The 15,969-nt window shown below is 43.2% G+C and overlaps 1 protein-coding gene across 1 annotated transcript; it reads right to left on the reverse strand.

Annotated features, from left to right (window-relative positions):
- On the reverse strand, positions 1–15,671 carry DERL1 (derlin 1). The gene is made up of 8 exons (XM_058029512.1): positions 15,356–15,671; positions 13,238–13,349; positions 10,010–10,074; positions 7,779–7,805; positions 5,702–5,797; positions 5,016–5,068; positions 3,735–3,845; positions 1–2,649 (listed from the first exon to the last, which is right to left on the reverse strand). Exons 1-8 carry the CDS (start codon positions 15,506–15,508, stop codon positions 2,511–2,513), a joined length of 756 nt encoding a protein of 251 aa, XP_057885495.1. The 5' UTR covers positions 15,509–15,671; the 3' UTR covers positions 1–2,510.
- Positions 15,672–15,969: the final 298 nt, after the last annotated feature.

Raw genomic sequence — 15,969 nt, forward strand, 5'->3', positions numbered from 1 at the left:
TAACAGAGATTAAAATTTTAATTTAAAACTTTGCCAACAAAAATTGATTACAAAAAGGGAAATTATCTGTACAAAATAAGAAAGGAGGTACTCATTTTAACAAGAGACTGCCATTATTAATGTGTGTGGGAGGACAAACAGCAGTTCAGGTCAAGTGACAAACTGAGAAACAAACAAACTGAGCTTGTAATATGGAATTCTGAAGTGAACTTTCCATAAACAAAAGAAATTGACCTGAATCAGCTCAGAAGCTAATCAAGGTTTATAAGAAGTCTATTTTCCTTGCAAACCTTTTCCTCTTAATTTAGAGAAGGAGGACATACTAGAAAGCAAGACCCCAGCAGTGCAGTGGGCCAGGACAATGCCTTTTGCTGAGCTTTCTCTCCCTGAAGCCTTCCTTTGGGCCCTCTGCACAGAGATATTCTGCAGTTTGAGTGTGCCAGGGGTTTAACTCAGTCACAAACTATTGCATCTTCACTTAAAAGTTGGGTCCTGACTCAAAATGAAGACAAATGCTTTGGAGATTGTGAAATTCCTATGACTAAAAAGACTCCTCTCAAAATGATGATTCTCAGACTAGTCCAGTCCACATCAAATAACAGCTGTTGGTCAAGGATAAATCTGTATTTACAACACTGCACTTCTCTTTTCTACCTACCATTTTACACAAAGAAAGAGACCAGAGCATCTTTAAAACTCATCACCAAACAGACAAAAATGGCAGGTGATTTCTAAACTCCAAGTTCCTGTAAAACTTAAGCACACAGTATAATCCTTACCAGGTTTCTACATTTCTCCACGAGCCAAATCAACTTAACTGAGTTGCAGTGAAGACATGGAACATGCATTTCTTTTTAGTTTCCAGTCTAACTGCTTATTTTCCACTCACCTTTGCATCACTTAGTATTTACAAGTTTTTACACCTTCAGAACCCAAATTTAGTGAAGAAACAAAGTAGTAATAAAAATGTATCAGCCCAGATTCACTTCACCTACTTAGAATTACCTGAGATACCCAAGTTGGGGCAGAACAGCTTTCTGTGCCCCACCTACCCAGTAACAAAAAGAGACAAATGCTAAAGGACAATTCATCAGACTTGAAATTTATCCTAGTGACAATGCTCTTCCTCCTCTGACTACAGAACAAAAAGTGAGCAACTACATTCTGACTTAGTCTTGGTTAAGGTTAGAGTAACTGTGTTCCTAGCTAAGTGTTGGACTGATGTAAACATAAGCCTTACTTGCTCACTATCAGCTCCCAGCTAGGGAGTCAGGGACAGCTGTCTGTAAGAATGCTGTGAGACATGCACGAGTCCTCCTTACAGCTGGGGAAACTGAGATAAGTAGGAAGTTTGCTCAAGAGCATGCAGTGAGTCAGTAACAAGCTGGCATTACAGCTTCCTGGATCTTAGCCACATGCTCTGCCCATGGGAACCCAGTGCAAGGAAAACTGCTGTACAGAATCATTCCCTTTTCCATGTCAAACATTTTTACCAAAAATAGTACAGATGCTAATAAACAGTGTATGCAATTTCTTATTTGACAGTGAGAGTCCTGCAGTAACCTGTTATATTGTATCTTCATCCTGCAAATGATTATTTCCAGCTTTTATTCTTAGACATCTTAAAGCTTTTAAGATAAAGCTGAAGATTCAGTTAAACAATGCTGCACTCAGTGCCCTTAACCACAACAATGTTACATTTTCTAGTTTAAGCAGTATTTATGCTACCCAATTTGGCAATCAAAAGAGAAACCTTGAAGCCAAGAATTCACAGATTTGGAGGGGAAAAAAACATACCAGACTTCAGTTTCACCAGGACAAGCCTTGTAACATGCCATGAAGAGCTCAGATATTTTGATTCTGTGAGTATCTGTTATTGCCATTTCAAACAAAAGCCCTCTAACCCTTAGCCTTGCCCAGCCCATGATGTAGCAGGTAGGACAAATGCTGCATGGCAAGAAACAGCTCTGCTCAAAACACAGCTTAATAACAGAAATGAAACATTTGCAATTTGCTTTATGAATGCATCAGAGAGATATCATTTAAATAATGTTTCCAAAGACCCTGGGACTTAAGCACAGCTATGGAAAAAGTCAGCTTCCTAAACTTGGGGGCTTGTTTGAGACATCTGCCTCACACTAGATTCTTACTTTACTGTGGTCAACAAAGCTTTTAACATACCAGGCAAGATAGAATACCACTGGCTTGTTCCATCACATCATGGAACAGGACAGCCACTGGATCCTGTTGTGACAGACAATACTGTATAAAGAAGGCTTATTTTTAATGGCAGAATCACACTGGACACTACTGGCTAACCTGGAGCAAGATCTACATGTTTTCCTTCTGGAGTTTTTAATTTGCTCTTGAACCAGAAACATTCTTTCTAATCAGTTGAATCCAAGAGTACTGCAGAGAGCTCAGTTCTTAAGCACGCTCTGCACCGGGAGCGGTCGGTTCCACGTCCAATTGACACCGAAGAGTTGCTGATTTCCAAGGGCAGGAACTCCTCACTGGTCCCCTAGCCGGAAACCTTGGCCCCAGTTGTGTCTTCCACCACCCTGCTGATCCTCTGCAGCCCTTCTCATGCTGGCAGGAGGGACACCAAAGCCCGACACTCCTCCCCTCCTGTTTGGCAGCCAGCGGTAACTAGGACAGAGCAGAGCAGGAGGAGTTAGACAAACAGCAGGACCTTGCAGGGAAATGCCAAGGCTGTGCTTTCTACTTTTCCATGCACTTCCTCTTAGCTGACACACTTTGCAATAAAACTGGCTTTTCCCAGTAGAGTTTCAGAGAATTCTTTCCAAATCTAAACCCTCAGCACATTGACAAATGGAAATACTGGGAAACTTCCATCTCTGAAATGTGCATGGTAACAGGAGAATTGCACAGAACCAACAATATTGAGGGCACTTTCAGAGCTGTTACCACCTTTAAAGATATTTTTAAAAACAACCTTGTCTTCTAATCTTTATGGAAAATTAGGTTTACTAGATGGGCTTGCAAGCACAGAATCAGAATATAAAGCTCCCCTATTCATTGAAACTTGTACAGAAAGTATAAATGTAATTCAACACTTTATGCTACAAAAAGGGTTAACTGAGTTGCTGACTAAAGTTTGATAGAGGAGTATTTGCAGCCCAAAACTATGTGGACAAGGACAACTGAACTATAAACTTTGGCTTCTGATCATAATATTTCATTGCCAAAATGAACATACCTCAAGAAAAAGCACCTCAAAAACCAAGATTTGCAGTCCCAGTGAGGGTGACTGATACAGACTGCAAAGGAGAATCATTTATAGTCCTGCACAAGTCTAAAACTGACTGTTATTGTCAAACATTGCTGAACTGGTAGCTACTATAACAATACATGGGGATACAGAAACAGATAATTTACAGGATAAAATTTCTTTTTATATACCATCTGATAATTATTAGGGAGTTCTCTTTACTGCAGCTCAATTCAACAGCAGAACTATGATATTTATTCTCACTCTTAAGAGTGGGTAAAGGCATAAGCCAACCCAAGGGGCAACAAAGAGCTCTCATATGGGCCATTTACAAGAAACTCAATATTTTTTATGACTCACCAGCTCAGTCAGTATGAGAGTCTGTAGAAGGTTGACTTGGCAAAGTATTTTACACTTTATGATCCCACCATATATATGTCTGAGGAGCCATACAAAAAATTGGACTAAACAAATAGTGATGTAAAGAATGAAGCCAGCTTACAGGAACTGAGGTGTGGACAGGAAATTCCTTCCTCCCAAATCCATTGGATATTTAAACATTAAGAAGAAATACAGATGTCCAACCAGATTTCCTATCAGCTCATTGATGACTCTGTAAAGCAAAAGAAAGAATGGTTTCACATGCTGTCTTCTATGAAAATAAATGAGTGACAATCTTCTGTTCACCTGCCACCAGGCCTTGCCAGGGTTGTAACACATAGAAAACTTCCCCTCCCTCAGCATTTTGCAGCCACTTCTTTAGAAGGGCCAACCTCCTGTGCTAACACATCAATAGTCTGTCCCACCCTCCCTTCCCAGCCTTCTCCACATTCTGTATTGCAAACACAATTAAATACTTGTTTACATTGGGGAATTGGACCGTATAGCGATTAGTGCCCAAAATAATCATCTGCAGAGCCAGAGAAGTTACTGCTGCTTTCACTGGACAGCCTGTCTCCTGCTGTACTGAACTATTTTGTTCCCAGTTTTGTGAAAGCACTGCTATCTGGAGGCCCTTGAGTATCTTCTGTCATGCATAGAAACAGCAGGTAGCTAAGAGCAGGCAGTTTTCACAAGTGACAGATGAGTCAGTAGGAGGCACAGCCAGAAAAGGGAATTTGGTTTTGCTGTATTATCTCCTCCTTTTATAACTCAACCACAAACTTGCTGTTGTCACTAATTATGCTACAGCGGCACCAAGAGGCCCCAGTCAATGCAGAGCCCCAGTGAGGGAGCCCACACCGTGCACAGAGGGGATTTCTGCATCAAGGGGTTTAGTCAAAAAAACCCAAAAAACAAGAGAGAGCAAAAAATTCAACAACTGCTAATATGGCACATTGTGGGCTCATTGCCTTTTTCCCTTGTTTAACGAACTGAAAAAAAAAAATCAGGTTGGACAAGTCTGTGAGGGAAAGAAGTAACAGCACTATCAGAGTCAAGCTAAACTTGTTTCTAAAACCAGTAATAATGGCTAGTTCCAGGGGATGACATCTTTCTTTAGTGTGTGTTACTTTCTTAGTATGGAGAAGGCCCAATGCACGGAGTTACCAGAAAACACACCAAACTCCCATTGCTCTCCCCTCACCTCCATTCTACTCTCTAGTTCTCACATGCATATCTCCTCTGCTTTTATGTTAAATGACCACCATGTGACACTGAGCATCATCAGTCAGATTATACAGCTTGAACTTCCTATTTTAATATCACTCCTAGATTCAGCAGCAAGTTAAATAGCTGTAAAAGCTTTTACAACTTCAAATTGGCCATAGAAGTAAATACATACGATCCACCAATGATGTAGTTGAATCCCAGAATAACCCATGGAAGGTAACAGGCCTGGAAAAGAATGCAGTGGAGAGAGTAAGTACAAGTTAAGGATGTAAACCTGCTCTCAACTTCCCACTGCACTAATAAGCATGATCATAATCTCAATGCTTTAGGCATTACACTGGTCCTGATCTATTAATTTAAGCAGATTCAACCTAAAAAGGTCAGTCCAAACTGAGCAACCACTAACATTTTTAGATAAAACATGCTCATTCAAATATTATAAGCAAACATGCCTTTTGAACTCTATGTTCCACAGCAAGTTTGCATCTGGAACAAAGTCCTAAAGTTTTTGATTTTGCAAAGGTCTAGAAATTATCAAAAGAGCCTTCTCTACAAGATCTGACAGAAACAGCCAAGGTCACACAGAAAAAAAAAAAACATTTAAAATACCAACATTTTGTCACTACATTCAGCTTTTATCCAGGCTAAATTATTTTTCTTTTTTTTCAGAACAATGAATTGGCAGGACATCTTTTCAGTAGAGATATACTGAGTGATACCACATGGAAGACTATGAACTTTGTCTTTGCTGCATCTCAAGAAGTATTCTCTGTGACAGCACAAGATACTTTTTATAAGAGAAAATATTTCTATTTTGCCCCTCACCCAGAAATCTTTCCAATACACCGTCTGACATACCTTAAATCTTGTTCCAAACCAAAATGACACAATCATGTCTCTGTTCAGCTGGGCCCACACATAAAGCACTGACATGATGAGTGGAATCATCAGCAACTGCAATGTTTAAAAAAGACAAAGTTACCATTATTTTCACAGAATCACATGAAAGTCGGGCAGGAGGAGCTGTGTTTCAGAAGTGGTTTGTAAGCATGGTACATCACTAAAGTCATTTCAGATTGCCCCAGAATCTTATCCAATGCATGCCCTGGATCTGTTCAAAAACTATTGAGAAAGTGAAGGGGAAGAACCTACTTGCTCACTGTCCTTTGCAGGACCATGCCAAAGCAAAGGGCTCCAACCTGTGCCAAGGGAAAGAGCAGCTGCAGGGAGCTGTGCTCTACCCACCCCTCCAGCAGGGAGCCCTGTGCCACAATCCCTTCAGGGCACCAACCCAAACACCCCCAAATGTGCCAGATGCAGTGTTACCCATCCAGCTGGCACCTCTGTCCCCATCCTCCTGACAGCCCCACAGGGGACGTGCTCCCCTCAATGCCCACTGCAGGGCATCACCTGCCTTGGGAGAGCTGGGAGTGACCTGTGCTCCACACCAGGAACTGAGGGCTTGTTTCAAACACTTCTCTACATTGACTCTGCATTAGCTCATTGACTGTTTCTAGTGAAAAAACACAAAGCACTGCTTTAGCCATCTGTGATTTCTGAGCTGAGGGCAGGCTGCACCACCAACATTCCCAGGAACTGGCTGAATGCTGTACCCAGCTCCTGGGTTTGGAAAAGAGGTTGAAACTCATCCCTTCAGGGGTGCTGCTATTTCACAGATTCTACATTAAAGCTGGCATCCTAACATCAATCCAGTCTCTCACAAGCCCCACCGTGCACTCTGACTCCCCACACAACAACCTTATTTAAAGGTTTTATTAAAACCCTCTTTATTTTAATTAAAAGAAAGCAATATCTAATAACTGAACACATCTGACTTAGGAATAGAGGCCTAGTTATCCTACTCTGTCTTTTGAATTTCAACAAAGGCCACTCAAAACAAGTAAAAATCCTCTTATTTTTAAGAAAAATCACTTTTATATCAAAAAAACTGATTCTTCTTTAATCAATACTTTGTATGCAGATAAAAAAATAAGTACCTCTTTAAAAATATACAAATCAACACAATCAGTATAAAATTTGTATAATGTGTGGGTAACTCCAGCATGCTTTTCAAAAATTTGTGGTATCTTCCCCACAGAAAAGTGTAATTATAAAGTTTTGGACAGCCCTTGACACAATTCACTCCAGACCAGAGATGCATGACCACTGGTTTTGTCTACCAGGGAGCCAGAGAAGTGATCTAATAAATGCTAATAATAATTCTGTATCTGTATGGAATCTGTACCAGTATCTGTATGGAATACTACAGATACTGGGGCAGTCTTTGGGTGCTGGAGACAGATGAAGATGAGAACAGCAGAGGCAGACTGAAGACATGCAGTTATCTGACACTCTGTTGTGTCCAAAACACACTTCCCAATTTTCACCCTTAGTATTTGAGGAGAAAATTATTTCACTGAAACCAGTTCTTAAGACCACTATCTTAATCATTCCTGTGAGGATTTTGTACTTCACAGTTCTGGTCTCAAACTGAAGCTGTATTTTTTGCCAAAAAAATCTTCTGTTGGCAAGTAAAAGGCATACTGAACTAAATTTAAGAAGATTAATAAACACAAGAATAATCTTTTTAAAAAATTAGAAAAATAAGAAAGCAGATCCACATTCATTAAAATAAATAGTGCATAGGTGACATCTTGTGTCCATTTTAGTAGAAGTCTAAGCACTTCCTGACTGCACAAAGACACCATTTGTACTTCCTGGCCCCCTAACTAGGTTAGATCCAAGCTTGTGCCTTCAGCTGAGGCTAACCCAATCTGAAAAATTAACCATACACACACAGCAGTCCATTCTGATATCATCTGAACAGTCTAGCTTAACTATGTTCTGCAGTTAAGTCAATAATGCTCTCTATAAAGTCATCAAGTAGTCATAAAGTTGTGTAAAATTATTATCTAAGAAACTGCACCACACTTACCTGCATGTCCATCACCAAGCCAGTTATCTGTCATTGCACCATGAAGGAAAATGCAGAAAAACCTGACAGACTACAACAATAAAAAGCTGCAGACACACAAAACACACATGCAAAGATTTTAATATTCAGAATTAATACTACACTGTTTTAGGTTAAAATTTCCAATGATCTAGAGATGTACAAACTTTGTTTCAATAACTGCTTTTTGGCAGCCTTTCAGGTGCCCACCTCAAGTCATTACCCCAAGGGCTGATGGGTGCACTGGCTTTTCCTCCCTGATGAAACTGGCCAGCTACAGACTCCATCAGTCCTTGCATAAAGGCACATTAAAGTTTAACAACTGGATTCCTTCATTAGTTTAACCCTGACATTTTGGTTTTCTAACTAAAGAAATACCAGATCATTAAAAAATACCAATATATTGCCAATGAGTCATAGAAAAGAAGCAACTTCTTAAACAGCATCAGTGCAGGCTTTTAATACTCTTCTCCCACCTTGGAGCTCAAAGAAACTGCTGTAGTAACTTTTGAGTAGAAATAATCACTGAAAGATTTTAATATGATCAGGATGCTTTTAACAGATCATAAATACATATAAAATGACACCCAGCATTTTCCCAGATCATGCATCCAGGCTGATCCTTACATCACACAGGGAACAAGCAACTAGAAGCTTTTAAATGACCAGTTTGAAAGTCAGGTCACAATTACATTAATTAAATGCTCACAGCCAAGAGCCTGCAATCATAAAGGCAACCTTCATCTTCCTAACAATGTAACTAAATGCTCCTTGTTACAGCTGTGGCTCCACAGGACTGGCAGGACCAGCAATGCCCTCCACATAGTGGAATGCAACCAGAGATAATGCATTGATAAAGCATTTCTGCACACAGCTCCCCTGGAATCTGGTTCTCACTGATGTCACCCCTCCCTTTTTTCTACCTGCTGTGCCACTGCAAATTGCTACAAGGAGGCAGCAATAGCACAGACAGAAAGGATGGAGGTTCCACACCCTCTCCTGCCAATCTGCCTGTGCTTCACTGCCCTTACAGTGTGTCCTTCTCATATTTAAATGGAATTTCCTTGCTTCATTTTGTGGAACTCAGTGCTCAGCTCCAGCCCCCTCAGCACGGAAAAGACATGGAGCTGTTGGAGTGGGACCAGAGGAAGGCCACACAAGTTACTGGAGGAATGGAAGACCTCTCTTTTAGGGAAAAGCTGAAAGAGTTGAGGGACAAAAATGTTTAGTAGGGCCTTTTGCAATAGGACAAGTGGTAATGGTTTAAACTAAATGGCTCCTTGTACTTGGGAACCCAGAGCTGGGTGCAGCCCCCACACATCTCTCAAAGGCTGAGCAGAGAGGAGCAATCTCTGCCTCAACCTGCAGGCAATCCTCTGCCTAGGGCAGCCCAGGGGGCTGGTGGCCACTTTGGCCAAAATGGCACATTGCTGGCTTGTGGTCAACTTCGTGTCCAGCAGGACACCCAGGGCCTTTTCTGGAAGATGCTTTGCTTTGTCAGTCCCTGGTCTGTCCTGGTGCCTGAGGCTGCTCCTTGCCAAGAGCAGGACTCTGCAGTACCCTTTGCTGAGCTTCATTCCTGCTCAGCCCATTTATCCAGACTAAAGATCCCTCTGAATGGTGGCACAACCATTTGTTGCTTATCAACAACTCCTCCCACTTTTGTATGCAAGATCTAAAAGAAAATTCAGGTGGAACAGCTCAGCCCACAAAAATGTTTCCCAGCATTCCCAAACCAACAAGCCCAGCTTCTTCAGGAATTTGTCTCAGTGAAGATACCACAACACTGCTTTCACAGACTCAGATACTTGTACCCAGCAGGTAAAGGATCTCTCCATTTCAGGGCATGGCAGTGATCAGCCCCTTTTTGCACATGGCAGCATGAACACACTGAATTCAGTGCCAGCCCACCCAGGAGAGCTCAGCAGAGCAGCCCAGGCAGCAGCAGGGACACTCACCCAGCACGGGCTCAGCTCAGTGAGGCAGAGCTCAGGCCCCCATTGCACACTTGTGTGAGCACATTAAATGTTCTCCCTGCAAGCCACTCACTACCTCTACAGGAAGGTTACACACAACTCTACAAACTCCAAGGGGAACATTTGCTACTTTTTTAAACTGTTCCTTGATAAAATAGGTCCTGGTTTTTGAGCATACTTCAGGTGGAAACAAAGAGAACCAAAATATTTCTTAAAGTTTGATGATGAGAAGGATACAACAATGCAGATCCAGTTAAACAGGAGCATGAACATGTAATCTGCTGGCCTTCCATCAAAAGCCCCTGAAAAAAAAAAAGAATAATTTTGAATCATCAAAGGCACTACAATTTTGATTAAAAATTAGGACAACTTTTATTTTTCAGAGTCTAAGAAAGCTCATTTAATAACAGCTGCTTTGCATGTACTCTGTGGTCTACGAGTATCTTTTAAATTTTAAAAAGTCTTAAAATAGAACAACCTACAGGCTGAAAAATAAGACATTCAGCCTACTGCTTTAGAGCACAAGCAGTGTCTATACTTTAAAAAGAACACACTGACTCTGGAGATAAGTAGTTTTAACTACATAAGACCTGAAAAATGGAGTTGGACCCCATTGTTCATATGAAACTGTGGGTTAGAAGCATAGAATTAGGAAATACACGTGCACAGCAAAAGCAGAAATACCAAGTTTAATGAGTGAGTCATGTGAAAACCAGCCCTCACTTAGGCAAATTGCATCCTCTTTGCATCATCTCATCAGACTCAAGAGATGCAATGGTTTTTGTACTCCACAAAAAATCAGCACCCATGACAAGGAGGGTACACATGTGCAGCACACTCTGTTCCTTCTAAGCTGTGCTGCTTGTCTAATTCACCATTCCAAATTTGTGTCAATTTTTTCAGGACACTGGAAACAAAAATAATAGAGTAACATTCCCTGCAGGTTATATAAAGTGAAATGATCTTTAGATGCTCAGTTGAGTTTGAGACCTGACAGAGACAAGTACTAAAAAATAACCCTGTAGCAATTCCTTGCAAACATGAAAAGCTGAGGCTCTCACTCCCACCAACTGTGGCAAAAGGCTGACAGAGACCTCAGCATCTATGCAAGAATTCCATCAACTTTCATATAAACCCAGGCAGGAAAGGAAAGCCTGAGAATACTGCTGAGAAAGACCCAGACCATTGGGGGTGAAACACAGTGACAGTGGGAATGACAGTGACACACACAGCACATCACAAACAACCTGAATTACATGCTCCTAATTAAACATCAAAATGCCTAGAAAGAATGCCACTGCTCAATGTGAGCACTGCTCAGTATTCTTAAAGGAAGAAAATCTACTTTTAAGCATTAGAATAGCCTATGCAAAACATAATTACTAAGATACCAGTTTTATTGTTTAAGGTCAGCCATGCAAATTGCATGACAGGAAAAAAACGTACTTTGAAAAATATATCAGAAAGTTTTAATGTTGTAAAACTACAGAAACTGAAGGTTTTTTCCTCACTGTTGCTGTACAACAAACAGAAACAAATAAAGAGAAGAAGCTGACTAAGGCTGTAGAAAGGCCAGCTCAGGAATCCTTCCAAAACTGGAAGAAATCAAAGCTATTATTATTCTTCTTCTCAAATTTTTCCTTCTCATTATCTAGGAGATTGCTAATGAGAGTATTAGACAAACCACTGAAGTTGAATTTTCCATGAACATCTAAGGGAATTGGATTACAAACTGCCAGAGAGCTCAGCACAGGTTTGGGGAGAGCTCTACCCCACAGGTCCTTCCATGGGGCCCAGGGTATAATGCAATCATCTGAAAGAGCTGCAGACCCTTAATTCACATAAATCTCATCATTCACACAGCTGGGGAGGGAACTCTGCACATTCTGCTTACTCTGTTGATATTTGCTATGCTCTCCTCCAACCAAAGCAAAACAAAACCACAGCAATCTCCCTTTCCTTTGGAAGTCACAGGTCAGGCTGTTAGGAAAGCACAAGCACAGCAAAAACCACACAGATATTTCTGACAGCTAAATTTGAAGCTGGCAGGCAGCAACAGTGTAGGCTCAAAACCCATGCACAATGCTGAAAATAGCAGTTTCACTTTCTCAATTTCACAGACAAAAGGAGGCACAGACCAATGCAAACTTCCACCTGTAAACACTATCAGCAACTTACATATTTTCCAACTACAGAAGGATTCAGGCCTTTTTCAGAGAAAGGGCCAACCTAACAAAGGACTTCATTTATAGGCAGAAAAAATGACTGGAATACAAAAGAAATGCATTGGTTCAAACAACACAGATGACTTCCCCCAGTTTCAAAATCCAGATCTGTTGTACAGCAGAAATTTACTCCCTTTCATGAGATCTGTGCCACAGCACAAACAACCAGAGCATTTTGTGAGTATATCTACAAGCAGTGAGGTCTCTTAATTTGCATAATTAACCAGGAACTCCTACTACACCTACTTCTACCCAGTCGGAACTGTGAGCACTCTCATGTGCTCATAAACTACTGCAGACAGGCTCAAAAGGAAGTAGGAATCATTTCTAGCTATTAAACCAGTACTTAACTTTCACTAAGAAAACAACCAAATACAATCTGGCACCACTCCTGCCTTTCCCTTCCACTCTTCTTAAGACTTCAGTGTGATTCCACAATACTCTGGAGGGCAGGTGTTCCAGGAATCTCCTCTCTTGTGGGACTTCCCAACATCACTTCCCAATGCATTCCCCTTTACACCATCAGTTCTAGACTCCATTAGAATGACACTGAAATTCTTGTTCACAAAGGCTTTCAGGAGGAGTCTGGCTTTGCAAATATTTTAAATATTTATGTCAATTGAACCAATTTTTGTCTAGGTTTAATGAACTGGGCAGTGCAAAAGGAAACCAGTTTTAAAGCTACCTTGTACCAACAAGCCCTTTGTTTGAGAGAAATGATCTATTATCTGATGTCCTTTTTTTCCACTTAATTTTCTCCCTTAACTGAAAATCCTTCTAGTCTCTTAACTTTTCCACATATCTGTTAGGCAGAGGGGTAGACTTCTTTTGAAGGTTTCTCTCAATTCAACACAGACAAAAGAATAACACAAATAAGCATCCCTATTAAAACAAGAACAAACTGATGTTATTTTCTCCCAATGGATAAGCCCATTATTACATTATGCTCTATCATCCCTCTCTGATAAAAAACATCAGATACAAAAAAACAGAGGTAAACATCATCTTTTAATCTGTCTCACTTGCTTCCTTAAATCCAACAACTAAAAGCACCAGGTCCTCCTACTGAAGCTAATAAAAAGTTCAGATCCTAAATGGCCAAAGGGAAGGAGGCAGCCACAGAAAATCAGTTTTCAGAGCAGTTTCATGCTGACCAACATTAGCTGGCACAGAGATGAGCCATCTCTTATCAGCTCCAGGCAGGGTTCACCAGATACATACAATTTAATGGACAACATACCTGTTTCTAGTCGTGAGGAATATTGATACAAGAAATACAAATTCACCAAGTAGAGAAATCCCGTTCCAGGTCCCACTGGGAAGAAGAAAGTTGCCGTTATCGGCCGCCAGATCTGTGCAGATCAAAAGAGAAAGATCTGTTTATAAACTGCAGAATGAACTCATGTGCACAGGCTTTTTATTGACATTCATTACTTGATAATGAATGAAAACTTGGAACGTCAAGAAGAAGATTAAAAATAGCCCAAGTATCGATTGTTCCTGCTTCAGCAGCTTTTCTAGCTGTGGTGTTTTCTTTCAATCTGGTAAGCAAACCAGAAATAACACACAACTTTGCAAACTGCTTTCTATCACATCTCTGCAGCAGTGAGCCTTTAATGCAGTGCAGAAGAGATTCACTGGCAAGGATGCTACCCTGTTTAAAAACCAGCCATACAAAACCCATTCTTCCCTGCTGAACAGAGGCCAAAGAATGCACAGCCTTTAGTGTACCATTCCAGCCAGCACGTGCTGCTCTGAGTACTGGGGATCTGCTCTGGGACAGTCTCCCAGCTAGGAACATTGGGCACACTGCATGGCAGCATGTAGCAAGGATGGAAAATATCTGGTCATTCACGAATGAGCTCTTTAAGCAGCAACATTTCCAAACCGAGTATTAGGATCCTGAACATCACAGTTCAATAAGGAATAAAGGACTAGAGGAAAAACCAGTCATTTATGCTACTAAGTTTTGTGAACAATACATGAATCAAGGCATAGAGAGAGTCATGGCTTTAAATTTATTTTTCTTTCTTCAGTGAAGATACAATGAGATGATATAACAGAAATTTTAAAATTGAAATCTTTTCTCTTTGTTTTGAGCTCCTCCAATGAGTGCGTTCCCCCAACACTGAACCTGTAACCTTACAGTGCAAGGAAAAATATGTCCAGTTTGAGACCACTTTTGATATTGCTATTGTAGCCAGAAACACTGCATGTCTGACACCTGAAGGCATCAGCTGTTAGTTTACATGGAGCATCTATAGGCACAGAAGTTGACAGTCCCAAACAGAAGTTTTTTCAAATTCCAAACAAGAAGGTGCAAATGCACTCCATTACAGAATCACAGAATATGTCACCTTAAAAGGGACCAGAGTGGGTGATCTGGGCACCTCCCTGCTCAAGCATTCTCAGTCATTCTAGAGCACGAGACCCAGGACTGCACTCAGACAGTTCTTGAATAACTCCAGCCAGGGAGATTGCACAGCCTCCCTGGTCAGTCTGTTCCAGTGCATGGACACCCAGGTCAGGTGGAGCCTCCCGTGCATCAGTTTCTGCCCGTTTGCATTTGTCCATCTTCTGGCACCTCCCTTGTGCTACTTATAGAAACTGCTGAGGTCCCCTCTCAGTCCTCTCCCCTCGAAGCTGAGCAGGCCCAGCTCCCTCAGCTACTCCTCATCAGAGCTGCTCCAGTTCCTTGATCCCCTCTGTCACCCCCGCTGTACCCAGCCCAGGAGCTCCATGTCTCCCCTGTAGCTCTGCCCCAAAGCCTCCCGGGCCAGCTGCAGCCTGGGATGTTTGCACACCCTGTGAGCCCAGAGTTACAGCTCCCAAAGCCACGGCCACACGATGAGACAGAGCTGGCAAGTCACCTGTAGCCACAGCCACAGCGCTTCTTGGCACAACAACCAGTGCCCACCAGAACAACTCCCACAAAAACTGTAGGAAAACCACACCAGGATGAGGCACAACACGAACTACAGAGCTGTCAGGGGCAGCAGCCCTGCTCCTGTCACCCTGGCAGGGACGCGCAGCCCGTCACCGCGGTGGGGGCCTGCGGGCTGGGCCCGGATTTACGCGGTGCCGTGCCCGCAGGCCCTGTACAGGTTGAGCGGGAAGGCGACTCCACTCCCGCCGGAGAGGCTCTGCTCCCCCCGGTCACCCCTGGGCGCTGTCTCGGTGCACGGCGCCCCCAGCGCGGCCGCGGAGCCGGAGGAGCGGCTGGCCCTGCGCGTAGCCCCAGCGAGGCCCCGCAGCGTTGCCGCGCACTACAACTCCCAGAAGGCCCCGCGCGCAGAGTCACAGTGAGCTACTGTGCGGGCGCCGCGGGGCACGCCGGGAGCGGTAGTGCGGCCCCTACCTGGAAGCGGTGGATGAAGGCGTCAGGCCAGAGGAAAAGGTTGACGGGGCTGACGAGGCCCAGCTTGCCCACGAGCGGAACCGCGATGGAGCCGGCGAACCAGTAGCGCGTGATCAGAGGGATGCTTCGGAACCAGTCCCCCAGGTCCGACATGGTGCAGCCGTGCCTGGCCGCCGCCCAGGCCTCGCTGCGAACCGGCCGCTGAAGAAGAGACGAGACGAGGGCTCAGCCACTCCCGCCGCCCGGTCACGGAGGGGGACCCAAGCCAGACGTGGCGCCACCGAATTCGGCCGAGCCGCCGCCGCTGCTTCCGGCCCCGCCCCGGCAGCCGGGAGTCCCGCCCCGGGGGCGGAGCGGGGAACGAGCCACCGCCTCTGGGCGACGGGGCGGTCGGGTCAGGTGGCGCTCCGTTCCTCGAGAGGGGGTTGTAATGCGGGCAACAGGACGGAACCGGCAGCAAGTCCTGTGCCTACGACAGGCTGTAAAAGCCACCTTCTGAGTGACCTATTGCACTGCGTTATGAACATACTTGCCTATAAAACGACGTTTTTACTTCATTGCCGGCGCTGGCCGCGCTCCGCTCTCTGTCCCCACCCAGGTCGCCGCGCGACGCC

The sequence above is a fragment of the Melospiza georgiana genome, chromosome 1, assembly GCF_028018845.1.
Source record: "Melospiza georgiana isolate bMelGeo1 chromosome 1, bMelGeo1.pri, whole genome shotgun sequence".
Lineage (NCBI taxonomy): Eukaryota > Metazoa > Chordata > Aves > Passeriformes > Passerellidae > Melospiza > Melospiza georgiana.